The following is a 19,860-nucleotide window of genomic DNA, read 5'->3' on the forward strand; positions in this document are numbered from 1 at the left end:
ATGACTGTCAGTCAGTGTCATAACAACACAAGTGATGCACGAGTCTCATCTCCCGAAGACACTGTGTGCTTGTTTCCTCATATTACCCCCACGAGGACACCGCGTCTATTCGGCGGCACAGGTTTATATGTGGCAGTGAACACACTGGCTATGTACCTGTGTACTGTTACATAGTAAATACAGCGCACCGTTGACAGACTGCCACCAGGTGTTGTCTCCGTTGCGGTCCATGAGGTAGATCACGTTTTCAATGCGGTGGCTGTTTCTGTGGCGGTACGGGTCGTAGTGATGCTGGGAGTTGCACTCGAAACACTTGTCTGACTCCTGCAGAGACAGAAAACACACATTTAAGGAGAGGGTTGTTGACTTTGCTATCAATGCCAATTTAAGTACTTTTGGATTTGTATCAAAAATGTCTATAATGTGTTGCAAACATCCACAGAGCGTATTGTGAAATGGATCAAATAATAAGATAATGCTGCATTACATTTTTGCCTACACAGGTTGTGTCTTGTACACATTATACAGTGTCAGTCAAGCCCCCATTATAGAGCTGTTTTCTCAGATAACAGCTTTCATCTGTCACGCTGAAATTATGTGGGCAATGTGCACTCGTGTGCCAATACCAGGGTGAATGGGACAAAAGCCAGAGGGGACTGGATTGTACCTCCACTGGGTTGAAGATTAAAAAGGAGAAATGGTCGGCAGGAGAGGAAAGAAGGAGTAAAAGAGGGGAAGGAAGTGAGACAGAGGAGTGGCAGTGGGAGAGATGGAGGCCAGTGTGAAGGTCAGGACAAAGAGCAAAAAGTCTGTGAGCACGATGTAACTTTGATGTAACTCCGGCAACACAGCACTACTGCCTCTTCAAGAATCTAAGAGTGATGGGGACTACTTCCATTTTTCTAGTCAGTCTGTGGTGCCAGAAAATCACCAGCCAGTAAGATGCCTCCTCTGGGGAACATGAACGCCATTGTGGTAACCAACATTTGCTTTGATATTTCAGTAGTGGTCCGACTCAGAATGTTATTCCGAGAATTACACTGATAGTGGTGCTAACAATATTTAATCAGGAACAAGAACAAGAACAAAATAGGAAAATCTGAGGGTTATGAGAGAAATGCAAAACTTGCACGATGAGGCAGTGACATGAAGGAAGGAAGGGAAAGATGAACAGAATACGAAGCTTGCTGGTGAAAAGCTGACGTTGGTGAGGGGTGAAGAAGAGAAGGAAGTCAGAGGGCATGGGAAAGATACAAGAATGTGGGGACCAAAGCCAAGAGCAGGGGCTTGAATGAAGGAGTGCACTCGAAAAGTTAGAAAGGGTGGTTGGAGAAAGAAAGGTGCAGGTGAGAGAAGTGGGTATGCCGTGGAGAGGGTTCTCAACAGCCGGTTCAGTTGGGGGTGAGGGACAAAGAAGGGGGCCGTCAGAGAGCAAGGGGGATGCTGAGAGAGGGTAAAAAGGAGGTGCGTATGAGAGGAGGCCATGAAGAGGGGAGCGGGAGGGGGTGAACAGGCTGACGAGGGTAAGTTACAAGAGGGGAACAGCGGATTCCAGGCCAGGGTTTCTTAATTAGGTTGTTGTCAGGGGTGATTAAGCCTTTAACAACAACACGGCTGTGAAAGAGACCTGGCTGAGAATTGTGTACGTGAGTGTGTGGATTTTTTTTTCTTACCTTCTTCACCTATCCTCCCTAATCTGAGCATGAATCGTCTCAGCCCTCATCTCAAACGCCGGCTGCTGATAAGGGCTTTCCTATCTGAAGCAATGTGCTGTCTCTGTAACAGCACTGAGCTACAGCTTTATTCTTTTAAAAAGTGTTCATGTATGTGAGCGAACACTCTGATTCTTATTCATCTTCTCCTATAAGGACACTGTACAGATCCTGGATGGTGCTTGGTCTAAGCTGTGGCTTTAAGACCCTTCCTCCCTCATCTGAGCTCTTATTTATCTCCCATTAGTCAAGCCTGCTCAGCTCAACTATAAGGCGTTCTGCTCCAACAATACATTCATGTAAGTCTGATGTTGATTCGGGAACACGTCTTTGTCACACTACAATGGCTTTTAAACAAGAAAAGTGCACCCCACCTCCCTCGTTTAGTTTACAACTCTGAAACTGATACAGTATCTTCTCCATGTTTTCCCTCCTCCTTCCTCACTCTTCTCCTTCCTTTCTCTTACCATAAGAGCTTCCCTAAAGTTACAGTTTTAGTTCCACTCTACCAGGTTGGTTTAAGGCCCTCTTTAAATGCCTTCAACACAACTGTCTTGGTGGTAGCTCCCTAAATGCACTGCTGCTCCTTCCACTACAACTGTGTGTAAAAACTGTGCAATCCGATCTCATAAAAAAAAACTAGGAGGATGTCAAACATGTATGATTGATGAACTTCTGGACATTTAAAGGCTGTAAGACAAATGATTGTTGGGGGCCTCTGTCAGACCGGCAATGGTCCGCATCTGGATTTATGGTACGACAGGCTGTCACCATACTCTGCCCCTTATTGTAGTAAAAGGCCTCTCACCAATCAGAGAATGTCAATCATTGTTCACCTGGAAGTTGAGGCTGTTGGATATTTCTGCCCTGAGGCAATGGAAGCACAGGTACATACATGCAGATGCATGGAGACGCATGTAGTCTGCGGATGCAAGGGAGGTGAACGTTGACATGATGTTGAACATGCCCGGATTTATGTCGAGCATAGGTCCAGACAAAAAAAACAAGAGTACTGTCGAGGTGAAGGAGAGACTGTAACAGCATCACATAGGTGTGAACTGTGATATGTATTACAGCTGTGTCAAAAAGTGTCGTTTCGCTCAGTTGGTAGAGCAGCCGCCCCATGTTCGAAGGCTCAGTCCTTGCTGCGGAAGCCCAGGGCCGACCTGTGGCATGTCATTCCCCATCTCTCTGCCCACATTCATGTCACTCTTCAGCTGTCTCTATTAAGTAAAGCTCAAAAAGGCAAAATAAATAAATAAATAAATGAATAAAAGAAACCAAATGAATTTGAAATGACTGTTTCATTCGCCTCCTGTGTTAATGAAAAGATACAAAGTAACACATCTTTTCACCGTGTACCCAAATTAACCAAAAAATGAAGCATAATGTGTTCTCGAAGAAATCTAAATAAAAGTTGTGTACTGATAATGACCTGTGGAAATAAAACAGCAGAACTACAACAACAGGATGTTTTAGATGTTTCACTGGTTGCACTGTAGGTCATGTGTATAAAAACAGGAGAGCCTGGGGAATGTAAAGTCGGTTTGAAGCATGAAAACACTCTCATGGACATGTTGCCTGACTTCAGGTTGACATTTTCCAATATAATTTCAAGACAGGAAGGATTTTGTATCAGCCTTAAGGTAAAAAATAAATCCCACCTGTGCAGCATCAACCAGCACTGCACAGGTGAAATGTGATGTTATTGGGGATGAATCTCAGAAGTCTGCACATCTACAGCTCTGTGTTTTTCTGCCTGCAGCCTATTCTAAACTGCGTCACGAATCCACTTTGGTTTCTATCTGTTCCTGTTCACACCGTAAAGATTACAAACAGCAGAATGACTTTTCATCCAAACAAAAGAAAGAAGAAAAAAGTCTGATCTGATATGATGATTGTGTGCCAAGATGAGAAATGTTTTTATATATTTTTATATGATTTAAACCCATCGTTCATGGATTCATGGGTTGGCAAGAGAGGTGAACATCAACATGATGCTGAACATGCCCAGATTTATGTCAAGCATGGGTCCAGACAGAAAAACAAGAGCTGTGAACTGTTGAGGTGAAGGAGACATTGTAACAGCATCACACAGGCGTGAACTCTAAGCTGTGATCTGTATTACAGCTGAAATTCTCCTGTGGTCAGCTTTCACTGGCTATCACTGGTCTCCACTGATACATGATTTCCCGAGTGATTCAAAGTGAGAGAGAGAGCAAGAGAGAGAGGTGGAGGGAATCTGTGTGTGACTAAGGCGTGTCAGACTTGTATGTCTACACCTGGGTCCTGATACTGAAAGGTTGGGTCGTGTCAGGGGGGGTTTCTTGCTCATGGAAACTGGGTTACAAACAAACAGACAGATGAACAAATGAAGATGGACGAGTGGGGATTGAAGGATGAAGATGGATGGATGCATGAAAGAGAGAACAAACAAACCATCCCAGTTTCCCTTGCACTGACTACACGGTGCTGTGTATTGTGGCAGGTGCTGAGAGACGGAGCAGGCACGTGAGGGTACATGAGAAACATTAGTCAGAAGTAATGAGGAGAAAATCAGAATTTTCACAGCACAAATTGAATCTTTCACCTCGGCTGAGTGTGTGTGTGTGTGCTGACCTGCAGGTGGCTGACAATACAGTAGTGCTCCGGTTCGTTCAGGCCACAAGTAGAGGTGGCGGATAGGTTGACAGCTCGTCCAATCAGAAGATTTCCTGTCGCGGGGTAACAGCTGCCCTCGGTGCAGCCATGAGGGCCTGATGGGAGCTCCTGTCCAAACACACTGACAGCTGGAAGAGGAGAGACGGAGGGTAGAAACAGTATTCATGAATATTTATTCTAACCCACTCTGAGTGTGTAACCAAATTCACAGGTAAAGTTATGAAAGGTGTGGAAGTGCAGTGAGAACATCTAATCTTTTAATCGGATCATTTCATTTAGGAATTAAGCATTAGGAAAAAAATCATATCAGAGCACCCAAACAACTCACAGAGCTGACGGTAGCTACAGTACAACTTCAGCCCACAAAATCATCAATTGCCAGTTAGAACTGAGACCACTGAGCTTGTGTCTATCTCTGTCTGGAATACAGGGCCTGCAATTTCAAACATGACCAAAAGATTTGCAGCTTGCAGTTTGACTTGTGCACACGTTGTGAGGAAAAGGAAAGGTTAACTAACATCCAAGTTGTAATTACTGTAAATATGAAGTCAGATGAAGGGAACCAAACAAAGATGGACACCACATGTCAGCCAGGCTCTGTAGGTAAAGCTAGTAGAACTCACATTTCATGAATACAGTGCTACTCACAGGATTTTTTAGGATGTATCCTGTTATGGAATTTTCTATCCTTAGGCTACACATGGTCACGTGTAGGCCTTGAGGTCCACGGCAATATTAATTTTGTTTGTCTTTGACTGGGTGCCACCATATCTCAACACTGTGGTGGCTGGGGTCGAAGAGACCTGTTGCTGCCTTCTTAGTCATAATAGATAACTTGTTGTTGACGTTCCAATCTGCATAAACAGACATCTGTGTCTCCAGACTAGAATGTGTTGACAATAACACCTCCACGAGTAAAGACATTCTCTTTGACTAATTCTGGGGCGTGTGTGATTTGGGGTGTTATCTTTGGGGTAAAAGTTTATCCACCATCACAAGTTCATCATAATGCGAGACCGACTCAAGCACTTCAGATGTACTTTAAAAGTGTCTCTAATTCTCCTTGGCCAAGCGTCAATAAATAATACAGCATAAGACATCAGAGGCTCCTGAACACTTTCTTCCCTCCTGACCTCACCATTGACCTTTGACAATTTCTTCACAACATATCCTAGCATGTGACTTGATCCAATATTGGCTTATTGCAGATGTACTGTCTTGTATAGCAAAGTATAGTGTTTGAGCCATGGCATCTCTACCTCAGTTCCCTCAGCATTCACAGTATCATTTAAATCTAAGTCTTTATACACAGCATGCCTGGCTCCGCAGAAGTCTTTTGGAACTTTTTAGACACTGTCCGAAATCCCAGAAAGTAATCGCCTTAATGGATTTATGTGTTTAGGAAGAAGCATGTTGACTATAACTCAAAAAACTTTCTGGCCCTTTTCCCTGAAACTCTCTCCCTCACCCATGTACACACTCTCTGCATCACTGACTCTGAACAACAGGCCTCATCAGGGTCATTATGCGAGAGAGACAGCAGAAGTAAGAGGGGGGAGAGAAAGACAATACGATAAATTATGGCAGAGCAGAGCTGAAAGATCGACAGTAAAACTATGTGGACAGCCCGATTTTATAGGAGAGGCTCAGAAAAGGGGCTCTGCAGTCATTAAGGCAGGGCAGAGTTAGGATATGTGCGTCACGGTTGAACCTTTTATTAACAGAGACTGTCCCTGAGCTAACAAACCACCAGAGCCTGTGATTTAAATGAACATGACAACAGAGACAAATGTTCTAAATTCACATACTACATGAGAAGACTACGGAGACAAGAGGATGTCGTAGTAGTGATGTATGCTGAAAACATGAATCTGTTTAAACAGACTGCCTCGTGTTTGAGAAAGGGCTCGCTCATGTATAGCGTGTGACAATAATACAACTTGTGTGCCTGCGTGAAAAAACCAGAGGCTCCATTACGAGCAGTACAGAGTGATCCGGGATGACAGATGTTGACAGAGATATCAGGGGGGCCTTTCATCCTGTTGCTGTTCAGAAAACAACAGGGCAGCAACGTGTTGAGGCATGATGGGAAGGACTTGGACAGTTTGGGATGGAATCATAAGCATCCTGTTTTAAAAAAAATGTGTGGCACATTAAACAAAAGCCTGTGGTATTTGTAGTGATAGGAACACGTAATCACCGCTGTAATTGTTAATGAGAGAGCTCGTTTAAATTGAATGGAGTGACGTTTTGCACATTATTGATGCCCAGTGCAGCCCAACACTAATGATTAGCATCGAACTGCCTTCACAAGGCCACATGCGTCATAGTTTATTATTTCACACAATCAAATAAAGGATGTGAGTGTTCACACGCGCCTATTTTAAGAGTGACATTAATTAAACTTGACAGGAATAAGCATGTATGCATCTCACCTTTTTAACATCAGGTGTATGTATGTTATATATATAATTATCTTCACTTCACTGATACAAGGTCACATTATATACATCTTATACATTAGAGTAATTAAAATATATTCAATTAGTGTGGAACAATATGTCTCTGCATCGGAAGGCTTTGCCACAAACACTTTGTCAGAGAGATGGAAAAACAACATTCTTTGTATCACATGATTGAAAATATTTGATGTGTTTTGTGTGAAATATAATGTGCTTTTATTGTGTAGTGATACAGTGCAGGGTTGCCACAGGGTTATCTTTATACCCAATATACTGCACGACACCAAAATCTGAGGCAAAGTTTATTTCTCAGCTTCTAGGTGCTGGGGCTGGATTAGTTGTTCAGTGGTCAGGTATTCCATTCGGTTTGGGGATTGTTTTTTTTTTATGTTCAATATTTAAAGGAACGTGTGAGTGATGTGTGGATTCTGGGGGGTTGATCACATAGAGCTTGAGGGCTAGATTTAAGTAGGTACGTTAGCTGGAAAGATGCCCTGTGCTCCTGTCGCTACTTTTAATCTCCACAGTCACAGACTCGTATGAGATTTATGGGTTTTAAGGTGCCTGAAGGAAAGAATGAATACGTAATGTCTGAATATGTCTGTCCATTCCTGATTAAAAGCTCTATTTCACTGTCTACTTCTCTCTTCCCACAGCGCGTTGTGTTAAATGACTTTTTTCTGACTCACTCATTTCTCCTGTCTGTCTGTCTTGTCTCGTCTCCCCTGCATGTATCTCACTCACTGAGTCAAGACACAATACTTAAAGGAATGCACAGATTTGATTGGTTGATTGATTACTACTTAAGCTCTGAGGCCCAAAAATGGTATTCAGGACAGCTCTACTTTACAAAGAGTGTGTCCTTGAAGTGGCCAAAGAGAGCAAGATTAAACTCTAACGGTTCATCCCATTCCGATTTCACCTGTGGCTCTCCGCTCTGCTGTGGAGAATACAGGGCTGGTCTGTTTTTAATGGACCAACTGCATCATGCAGCACAGAGCAGATTGAGCTGGCCAAATGTCATACACACAAACAACATAGAGAATCCAGTCAATTTTTTAAAAAATGTCACAAGGTCACAGTGTCCAGTTCACTACCAGGGTTCACTACCAACTCTATGAGGTGCTCAGAACAAAGTCTACATTATTATATTTGAGAGCAGAGGAAATGTATGTATTGTCAGTTCTCCCCAGGTTTGGTGAGCTGTACAGCTGCCCATATATTCAAAATTATACCTTTAAAAAAAAAACGTGAATAACAAACATTTTATGTAAAATCGAAAAGGCCAAAAGGTCGTCTGAGTTTTCTGAGAATAGAAGAGACTACAGCTCAGTCCTTCTACACACACACTCACAATGTGTCTATGTGTGTAGAAATGTATTGGCTGCAGTTCAAGTAAAAGCTTTAACAGAGGCAGATTTTCTGAATTCCTGTGAAGCATTAACAATGCCTGACTGACACCGTTAACAATTCCACTGATAAAGCTGCCGCAGAGTACACCACACAATTAGCATGTAACGTTACCCCGCTGCATGAATACACTTCACAGCAGAGGTAAAGCAGGATAACGGTAAAGTGAGACACACACTGCATTTACGCATACTGTGAAGGCAGGCGCACACATGTTGAGTGTGTACATGCAGCCTTGCACATAGACCTGTGGACTGCAGATAAGGATCGAACACACCTTGGCCAAACACGAAGCCAAAGGCAGTGCTGCAATACTGAATCTCAATGATGGACTAGAATACCAATAAACAGGTACAAGAATGCTGTACGAGTGTAAACACTGTAAATATATGTGTCTTTCCTGAAGCTGGCAATAACACCCACAGGTCCTACACCTCCACTCAACCAACCCTTTCAAGAATCCAGAAACTGCCTGAGAGCTGTAGCTGGGTTTCACCTGACCTCACTTTACAGGTATGACGTTACACAATGGGTTCACACACTGGTCAAATAACCTACCCTGGATGAGGCACCATAAAATACATGGAAATCTTCGTGTCATGAACAGAAAAACAAGACTGTTTGGACTTCATGTAGCTCATGGAGGAGTGATGAGAAGTCTTTGGAGCTCAGGGAGGTTGACATGCAGCTGGGATTCAACCTGATTCATAATCCATCCATCCTACATTCCTATTGCACAACTTCAGGAAGGTTTTATGTTCACGTCTTCTTCAGATTTACACAAACACACTGGTACTGGGCAAAAATGTGTGTCTTTGTCTCCTACAAAAAACACTTTCTATGAAGACCACATCTATAGTGCACTATGGACGCATTCATAATGCTTCATGACTACACTCATAAACACACATAATTCTCCCTGATGCACTATGTCATTAAACATTATAGAAGTGACTTATAATGATTTACAACTTGACATCAGAAAGCATTATGCGTGTTTATGAGTGAGTGTAATCATAAAACATACATATAATTCCCCCATGTCATACTATAGATGTGGATTTTATAGAAAGTAATAGCATGCTTTGAAGCAGGCTTTTCTACTACAGAGTTAAAAATAATAGGTTGAGGTGAGGTTGAACAACTGACCCTGGAGCTGAACACGTTTAAATATGTGGAGATGACAGCAGACTTCAGGGGTCACTGTTTCTAGCTGTATTTCTATCTTCTACTAAATTGTTCTTGTAGCTGACTGTAATTGTGAAAATAATGAAAAACCTACAGATGTGTACACATACTTGGCCAATCAAGCTAATTTTCAGACGTGCACGCTGATAAGGAACACAGCCAATCATTTCATATGATCGTATTCTATTTAAGACTGATAGGTTGCTGAGGTTTTTTGGCCTTTTTGAGCTTTTTTTGAGAGACAGCTTGAAGAGTGACAGGAATGTGGGGAGAGAGAGATGGGGAATGACATGCACCATACACACCATCATCTTCATTATGTGCTTTGTATTATGTGTCCTGTGTTTTTTGTTTTGTACTGTTTGTTATTGTGCTGTAATATGTTTTAATTGTGAAAGGGACTGCAGATGAAAAATATCTGTAAGCTAACTCTGGTGCAGTACATTAAATGTAATCGTTTATGTTTATGTTTAATACTGTACATGGTCCCATTAAATAATTAAAATATGCGGGAAAGAGCCACAGGTCGGATTCAAACCCTGGGCTGCCGTGGCAAGGACTGGGCCTTTGTACATGGGGCGGCTGCTCTACCAACTGAGCTAAACGACACCCCAGGTTTTAAGGGAAAAATGTCCATGCCAAATGTATTTTCACATGAAAGCCACACAGCATGAAGTCAGTTCAGCAAAGATGGCTTCAAAATATATGACAGAAATGAGCAAAGTCATAACCTGCTGTATAGGTTATGACTTTGTTCATTTAATTGTGATTTGCAGCTGTAAAGATGCTTGCAGCGTTTAATTTCATCTCCCTGGTTCTGTATTATCACAGTTGATCACACTGGTATGCACGACGCAGGGAAAGTGATGGAGGTAACACCCAGACATCCTCTACCGACACTCTGTCTCAGCATGTCACCCTCAGAAGTCATAATTTACCCTGAGTTTTAATTAATGACTGAGGTTTTGTTTTGAAATAGACCACACATGCATGGAATGCTGCTACTATAATGTATGCCGTTCACAGAAGATGATTCTGTGTAATGGCTTTCTCCAATCTGTCAGACTGTGCTGACACACAGAAGAAGGGTGTTTGTGTTGATAATTACAAGCCAAGGCCATCATCTAGGCACACACTCGCATGTGAAAGAGCCTCATTTGTTTGACATGTGAGACGTGACAGTAGTGTTCATCGCTCTCTCTCTCTCTCTCTCTGTGTGGGCCAAAGGAAACATATCCTTTTCTTGGTTTTCACCTGCCCTAACTAGCATGGAAAACGTCCCAATGTGCATTTACACACGTGCACTGTATTACTTTAGTGGTGCATGCAGTAACATAGTGACGTCATTATGTTATTCATTCATGTTTTGTGTAGATGTGTGTGTCGGAATTAAAGTGTGCTTTTGGGATGGTGAACCTGGTGGGAATCTTTGTTCCAATATTCTGATACCTGAATGTTGCAAATCACTGATACCAATAAACGATCCAATACAAGTGCATAAAAAATATTTTCTTTTAACATCTGTATACTTTAGTGTATGATTGCTATCACACTACTCTTCTTTGCCACCAGTGGTGCCACTGCCCAGTACAGCGCATAAGACCGGTACTATATTTGCTGGTTCGGGTTGGTTAGGTTTAGCCATTAGGAGTGAGATTGGATGGAGTAGGGTAAGGATATCAGGTTAAATCAGAGAAGGGCGGGTCATGGCCATGCCATTCTGGTGAAAAATGGCAGGAACACTGCTGGAAGTAGCTGGAATAGTGGATTCGTGCCTAGATACTCTCATTTACTGATACCTGATCCAGCATTTCAGTCTGTCCTGGAGGCATTTGGTATTCTCAGTACAACAAGCCAACAAATGCAAAAAAAAAAAGAAAAAAAAGAAACACAGAGCTGCATGAGTGTGACTTGAAGTAAAGCCAGTAGTACAGATGTTGTTTGCCACCAGCTGGTTTACCAGTGTGTGATTAGAGCGAAGCTATGTGGCTATGTAACATACACACAAAAAGCAGGTACACAAAGGGGAAGAGACACAGGTAAACACACCCTGGGGCATCTCCCTTCTTTATGTAGGAATGCAGAGACAGAGAGGAAAATGTTACTCATTAGAGAAAACATTCCAGGTGTCAGTGTGGTGGAAGCAAATGATGCAAACGCACGCCTGAGCTCCACAAGGCGAGTGCAGCGGCGGCGCAGGAGGAGGCAACAATGCAAACAATGCATGTGGAGCGATTTCATGTGCAGTGTTCAGAGGGAAGCTCTGAGATCCAGGTTTTGTTTTGTTTCGTCTTCATTTTCACTCGTGTTTCTGCACCGCATCTTTTTGATATTCAATCACAAAAGGTCCTTTAGTTCTGTTCTACTTATGCATTATGACTCTTATTCTACAATTATTGAGATTTGACCATTTTTGTTTACCTTTTTGACCCTAGACAACGTGAAAAAGGTGAATCACACTTTCATGACTGTATAATAAATTAAAATATATAATATAATATGATATATAAATACAATATTATATACACAGTATATATGTGCGATTTTCTCCTAGCCTCTCCATTAAATGTTGGGTATTTTAATTTTTGACCCTTTGCGGTTCCTGTAGCTGGTCAGCCTTGAGGCCAGAGTAGCAGATTGAGTTAGGTGTTTCATGTTGAGCAAGTGAAAGAAGTCAAGTCAATCAGCATGTTAATGGTAATTCCAATTGTGTGTTAGCAATGCACTAATGAACTAAGCATTTTTTTTTTAGAAAATTGATTCAGGAATCAAAAAATTGTAAAAAAGTGTCATAGTGTATTTAACTGTTCAGCATATTTTTAACTAAATAGTCAATCTAACATAAAAAATCTAGATTATTATCAATAATTAACCAAGAGGAGCAGACATAACCATAAGTCATTATGAGAGAAGGTGTTGCTGTGCTCATCACTTGGTAATCAGGGAATGTCAATGATCTGCGATCAAGCTTTGGTAGAGAAAGGCAAACATAAAATGACCAGTGAGGCTGCCACGTGTTGTTTTGTTCACTCATTAATATGTACTGCAGGACAACAGCCAGCTCAAGCTCATGGTTAGTGAAGTTGGCAGTTTCCGCCTCACATGCTCGCATGAACATGCTCGTTTTATTCCTGTTAATAATTAACATAGAGACTGACCCAGATCCTTGTGTGCAGGTGAGCTGGTAAAGGCACGTATAATATACTTAATCAGTCTCCATCTCAACGTGTGTGTGTGTGTGTGCCCGTGGCTAATGTTAGAGACACGGATCTCCTTTTAAACAATGGTAAAATCACTGTTAGTACTCCTGAGTAATCCAATTACATCAACGCAGGTCATCAGTTAAACAAAGATCATTTAACAGTGGCTGTGCACTTTAAGTGTGTGTGTGGCCCTTTAAAAAATGCCCCACAGTCACCAATTAACCCTGTGAGGGTCCATACTGTTTCAGAGCTGGTGGTACTGTCAGGAGCCCATCATTTACTACATTCCACAAATGCCCCAGATTCTCACAGAGTTCCAGAGGCTTTCATGACCACAATGTAAAGTCCGCTTTGACATCATGAGTTGGATCGAGCTGTTCTGCTGCTGGAAAGCTGAAACACAGTACATCAAATGTCCACACTGCCAAGGTGATGCTTCTGTGGACAATTAGGGAAACCACTTTTACTGATGACAGTAGGACAGCTGTAACTTTATACACATCTGTACCAACAACGATCTATGCCTTAGACTGGAAATTGCTGGAAAATAAATGATTGAACTGTGAAAGAAGTTTTGTACTTTCAGTACAATAAACTGAGGACCTCGGACAGGTCATTCTGTCACAGACAGACTGGCAGCGTTCAGACTCACACAGGAGTTTTTCCATTTGCTGTTGCCCTTTCAAAATGAATAGGTTTCTGAGTATCACAGGGACCAGACGGTGGAGATGAGATTAAACATGGTGGTGCCCTGTTTTCAGCTGAAAGCAGCGAGACGAGGTTAGACCTTTTATCTAAAGAAGTTCCACAACAAAAACAAAAGACCTTTTCTTTTTTGCTGCTGCCTTCCTAGAACGGATTATCCTCACAGTGGAGGATTTATTGAACTTGGAGGCTTTTATTGAGGTTTGTGTCCTGTTCAGCATTAATAAAAAACTCAAAGAAATAAAAAGTTTGGAATTTAATCACATACATTGAAAATTGATTTAAAGCCTGACCCTCAAAGCATGCAAGATAATCTCATCTTCTTCAGTACTCCTGAAACTTCACCGCACACTGTAACAACTGCAACTGTTCATTGAGCACATCATATCAGTGTGCTCGTTATATTGTTGGTGTACGAATTCCTTGATTTTCAGAGACTCTGTGTCAGCCTGTAGTTATATATCAGTACAGGCCGTTTGGTTTGTTATTGTGCTCTTATAATACATTTACATTACAGAGAGCATCCCTAAGGGCCTGGGTGACAGCATCCACATTGCTGTAATGCCACAAAATAAGCAATCTACCCTCATTTTTCTCTGTATGGCGGCAAATGAAGCCTGACATAATTATTATTGTCATTTTGACTGGACTGAAGCCAGCATCAACTCGGTGAAGGAGAGTTAAACTGTCACTTAAAACCTTTCACTTCCTGCTCCCTGAAATGAACACGAGCCAGAACAAACATCTATGGTCGTGGCTCAATCCTGTGGTTAGCGTGCATGAAATAATGACAGATTAGACCTAATGACAATGTACAGGGAGAGTCTACTAAGGCAAAAACAACAACACATATGACGAGGCGGAAGGCTCAGAAGGAAATGAAGTACTTAATGATCAGAACGCCTTCAGTAATAATTACCACATTACAGCCTGCTGCTGCTGCACAATGGAGGAGCGACTGACTGGCACACGCCGTGGTTTGAATGAAAAATCTCTATTCTGCTTCTGGAAATGTTCTGAAGTGTCACATGAAAATGATGATAAAGATGACTCTGATCTTTGTCCGATGGTGTTGAGATTATACACAACACACTAAGAGAAAGTCCCACGCACTCTCATGCTGACGCCCAACAATATGACCTTGAAGAAGACTCGTACTCACCCAGCATGAGAAGGCTCAGATACATTGCCATGGTGGGCATCAGGATGCCTGGACACAGGGACTGCAGGCTGTCTCTCTGACTGTAACAAACAAATCATTTGAGAGTGTGATAAAGAAATCAAACATCTAAAGAGAAAAAACAGAAGAAAAATTAGAGCAGTGATTCTTTACGTTAAATTTAAGTTCAGGTTTAGGTAGTTCAGGTTATCTGAAGTGGGGCTGTTTGAGGGATTTATATATAGTCAGTGTATTACCTACTGACAGTGGACGGCATTAGGCACAGAAGTAGACCACTACCAGTATCACCACTTTATGTTGCCATCAGACAGCCCACTAATGGCTTTGAAAAGGGCATATATCCATTATATGTCTTTCTTAAGGCTATGGAAAAGTTCAACATACAAAGTCACTTCAAAACATCCAAACTATGCTTTTAAACACTTTGCACTACCTACTATTGTCAAATCCTGAAAGCTTTTAATACTTTTGTGCCGGTGTGTGGTAATGTCTGTGCTGTGCTGTGATTGCTACCCAAACAAAAAGCATACACACATTGTTCATGTCACGCATTGAACTAATCTGACCTCGGTGATAAGTAAAAGTGGTTACAGGAAGTCGAGATGACTCACACGAGGATTTAAGTCAGAGGTAGAATTGCTTTGTTGTCCGACAAAATGAAAAACCGTCTTTGATTTTAAAGAATTTCCCAAATAGCTTGACCCTACACGCTAATCCAGGTTTGTGATCTAAAGCAGGTCTCTGTTGGAAAGCATGTTTCACACTCAGCTTAGCAATAAGAGGTCCACGTGGCCCCAAAGGCAGGAGCACCGAGGAGGGACCCCACAATATCTCAACACATGTTCAGTGGATTTACGCGTAAATTAACTCACTGACTACATCCATAACAATAAGACATTTGTTTTTCTTCATATTGAAGTTTAAACATCACGTAACAACCTGAATCAACTTCTATCCCGCTTAAACTTGTAATCCCATTGCTCACTTATAAGAATAGAAAGAGCAATGTGGAGAAAGAAAGGGTACAACTGATTCAAGATAGAAAGACAGAGGCGGAAAGTTTCAGAAGCCTCCCTGGAGTCAGGTGTTAGAGAGCCGAGCAATAAGAAGGTTTGCCTTTGAGGGAATATTCACAAAACACAATATCTGAACCGGCTTAAAAATGAATGACATATCATTTAATACAAAGACTAGCACAACCCGACAACTATATCTAATAATGCCTGTGTTCGATGTCTTTTATGTCTGCAGGGACATTTGTTAGAATTCATCTGTAAGCCTTCAGTCTTGGTTTTCACAAATTTTGGTCTTTTTTGGTCCATCCAGTACGGCCCTCATGGGAGCACTGAAGGTGGTAAACCCAGCCTTGGAGAGTTCTCTCCAATCTGTGTCTGAGTGTTGCCACTGAACAGCTCTACACTTTCTATGTTACACTTCATGTGATCTAAAAAAAATGCCCAGAGACATGAAGATGATCATCAAAAGCTACAATAATCGTTTTAAATTACCAGGTCTGGGTTTTACTTCACAAGCTGTTTGCTAAGCAGGTGAAAAACTGTTAAACCACAATGCTGTTGTTACATTTTAACAGCTACATAGTTACAGTTTAGCCACAGACAACCTACAGAGGTGGTGACAGCGCAAGGTCACATTTTAATACCCACAAGAATATACAAAGAGGTTCTTCTGATGTTCTACAAAGGAGTAAAGCATTGTGAAAACAAAGCAGTGTAATATTCATTATCAATAACTGATTTGAGCTTGGTACTCACAGCCACAGGTCACCTCTCTCTGCTCTGCTCTGCTCACAACTGCTCACCACTCTGTCTCTGCAGGCCGATTTGGTGTGACAGCGCGTATGTGTGTGTAGAGATTCCCGTATCCGAGTGTGCACGTGTGCAGTCCCTGGACCCCGATGTGTGTATTTACGCGTGCATGCACATGTGTGGTGTGTACGTGCACCAGAATGCGTTGAACAAACTTGAAAGCGCAACTGACGGCGGCCGCGATGTAAAAACAGAGGGAACACCGGTGACCAATGGGAACGCGGATTGTGTGTGGGATCTCACCCCCTCACTCCCCCTCTTCATTTCTCTCCTCCCTCCGGCTCCCTCGGTTTTTCGCTCCCTCCAGCTCGTCACTGGGGCACTGGGGTGAATGGACATCTATTCTTATTCTAATTCATCTGTCACTCTGTGGGCCACTGGCTCAAAGAGGGGAATGGTCTCCAGGCTTTTGGAATGCACCACCCCTTTCTTCTGGACACTGGGGGAGAGTGAAGGGGCGAGAGAGGCAGAGAGGATGCAGGAGAAGAGGGAGGGAGAGAAGAGGAAGAGATATAAGAGAGGAGGATGTAAGCTTTTTGAAAAAAAGGAGTGAAGGAAGGAAAGGAGGGAGAGGTGAGACTGACCGGGACAGAGGGACATTTTAGGTCTCCAGTGTAAACTAGGCCACAGAGCTTCAGTGCAGCACCACCTCCGCCCACTCCACCGCACCACCATACAACTCCACTGTCACGGCAGTTACCAAGAGGAGCTGACCGGCAGAAGAAGCCAACACTTATTAACAAGTTACATATTGTTGTTTAATCTGCACACAAACAGAAGCAAAAAAAACAACATTTGCAGTTTTTACGAGAGGTTACATGTCAAACAATTTGTTGGCTCTGAATAGTTGCCAGGCAACCGGCAGAGACTCCTGACAGCAATTTTTATATGTGCTGAAATTCAGTAATATGAGTTCAGTTGCTGTTTCATCACCTCCAAAACAAAAACAGAGACAAGGGATGTGACAAATCAGCTGGGTTTGAGGCATTGGACCGGAGGCCCTGGGGGTCAACTCCATTCAAAAATTCAATAGGCTGAAGCAACTGGTGCTATGACTAATAACGACCAAAGAGGAAGGAGCTGGACGGTGCGTGTTTTTGCATGTACGATACATGCATGTGTGGCTTGTGTGCATGCATGTGTGTGATTCAGGCTAGATAAATAAAAAAAAAACTGCAGGAGAGAACAAAGAGGCTTTCACATTCACAGCGCTCTGTTGATGTGACCTTTGACCTCTGCTAAGGAGAGGGACGGGGAGACGTGGGCTCTAGGCCTGAGGCTTAATGTTACAGAAATCAATTAGGGATGGGGCCGATCCAATCCAGTATCGGGTTCCGATACCAACGTAATTCAAGGATCGGAAGTTTCCGATCCATGAGTTATGTCTGTGCTGAATAACTCCACAAGTGATTCCTGCCGGCTAGTCTGCTAGCTGGCTGCAGACTGTGTATATTGCACTAGTAGTTTAACCCTGTATATTGACAATCAATTTGAAAGCCTTACAGTTGCATATTTGTTTTCAGGATGGGATTTTTCCTGTTTTCTGACCTCATACTTACCTCAAGTTGCCTTTTGGGACATACATGGATACGTACATATACTTGCCTGTATTACAGCCTCATATAAAATCCACAATAATGATAATAATAATATTAAAGCAAACGGAATATGGTATCGGAATAGTATCGGTATCGGCTGATATCCAAATTCATGTATCGGGATCGGATCGGAAATCACAACAACTGATGTTGCATCTTGAAATCGTTATATTCCATTCACTGTCTTTTGTACGCACTACTTCAGTTTGGACCTCCAAGATAACACAAATACCCTCCTGCTGAATCCAAAAGGAATGCTATTACAAACCCAAACAAAAAGAAACTTCCAAATATACTAAAAATGTAACCTGTATGCACCTGTATCCACATTATATTATACATTATATTGCAATCATCTTCTCTGCACCTCAGGAGCAGGCATCCAGGCATTTAGTTAAAAAAAAAAAACTGTAAAATAAATCAGAGGAGAAAAGTCAGACTGTACCTGGTTAGCCTAGACCTTGAGCAAAGACTCAAAGCACACAATCACCACAACAAGATAAGGGTAAACCTGCAGAAAGCTCCGACCCCCCCCTATAACTTCTGTGTCAGGGTCAGACAAAGCCAAGAAATCTCGAGATGCAAGTCCAAACAATCCCAGGCTCCCATATCCTGCACGATAAACTCTGTCTGAGTTTATGTACACATCAAATGAAGGGTTGAGCTACAGAACACGCTGCCAATACACAGCCGCTTGAGACACGGTTGTTAAAGTCCTGTAAAACAAGGCCGGGCTGGAAATGGGATCAGATCATTCAGGTGAGCTCATGGAGGAAGCTTTCCATATACAGGCAGGTGACTCTATGTTTAGAGCTGCTGTTACCTGCACCACTGTGAGTCATCTAGACCAGTGGTTTCTAATATAATTTGTCTGATTCATCACCACAGGCCTCTCACTTGACCTCAGATGACCCCACCCATCTCGCTCCAAATGTCTTCATCTGAATTGATTATAAATTGGAGGCTATTTAACAACATTAAATATATAAAACTGGATATTGTTAGAGATTTTCCATACTACTAAATAATGTTTAGGTCAGTTTAGTCAAATTTGCATTCATACTTGATGAATGAGTCAGTACTTTAGCTTTAACTATTTCATCTGTTACTCTGATTATTCTTATTATCCAATACTTTCAGCTAACAGACTGACTCCATTACAACATGTAGTGTTCAGGTGCTACAGCTGACACAATATGTACATATATTCATGTTCACATACATTTTTTAAATCACATTACAATGTCTTTTTTTCAGTTTAATTAGATACTGCTGGTTGGAAATCACAGATAGCGAAGACAGTGAAGGTATAACAAATTTAGAATAAATTAGTTTAAATATGCAATGAAAGCACCCGTTTCATCTGTACATTGTAATCTACCTGTAGTGTGCAGCAAGCAGCAGACTAAAGCATTAAAGAAGACCAGGCGCCTGGTTAAAAACTGACCTTTGATTTTATGACTCGAAACTACCCAGCGCAGCTGCACTCCAGTCATATCTACTGCAGAACAAACAACCCAAAGAAAGTAGAAGAGGACCTTAAAGAGATATCGCAAACATGACATTTCATTCGGTCATATCATTACTGCTCTTTGAATACTGTTGTTGTTACATAGTGATGAAATAAATCAATGCTGCCTCCTCAGTGCAACTTGGATGTCAAGCTTGCTGTATATATATACAGATACCTTTACTCTACTTTCTTTAGTTTACTTTATTGTTGAAAATGGCTTTCAGCAACCACAAGAACTCGTTACATTCAGCAGTGGACTGTATGTGATTTGTATGTGTAGGTGGAGAGAATAATTACAGTAAATGTTTTGGGGCACAGCAAGGTTCTTCAGCAAGGTCAGACAGCATTACTTCCATGGCACAGAAGTAACAGCTTTAGTTACTGTATAAATGTATACATGGC

The 19,860-nt window shown here is 42.0% G+C and overlaps 1 protein-coding gene across 2 annotated transcripts in view; it reads right to left on the reverse strand.

The window, feature by feature from the left end:
• lamb2l (laminin, beta 2-like) overlaps positions 1-19,860 on the reverse strand; it is a 53,056-nt gene that overhangs the window by 26,305 nt on the left and 6,891 nt on the right. The window contains exons 1-4 of one of the 2 annotated variants that reach the window (XM_019253237.2): positions 16,294-16,322; positions 14,504-14,583; positions 4,332-4,501; positions 189-324 (exon numbers count right to left, since the gene is read on the reverse strand). In XM_019253237.2, coding sequence (XP_019108782.2) covers positions 189-324; positions 4,332-4,501; positions 14,504-14,543 — 346 coding nt within the window. In that variant the 5' untranslated portion in view covers positions 14,544-14,583; positions 16,294-16,322. Of the gene's footprint in view, positions 1-188; positions 325-4,331; positions 4,502-14,503; positions 14,584-16,293; positions 16,323-19,860 lie in introns of those variants that run through there. The other variant, XM_019253238.2, reaches the window with a different exon arrangement.

The sequence above is a fragment of the Larimichthys crocea genome, chromosome XV (genome assembly GCF_000972845.2).
Source record: "Larimichthys crocea isolate SSNF chromosome XV, L_crocea_2.0, whole genome shotgun sequence".
Classification (NCBI taxonomy): Eukaryota; Metazoa; Chordata; class Actinopteri; family Sciaenidae; genus Larimichthys; species Larimichthys crocea.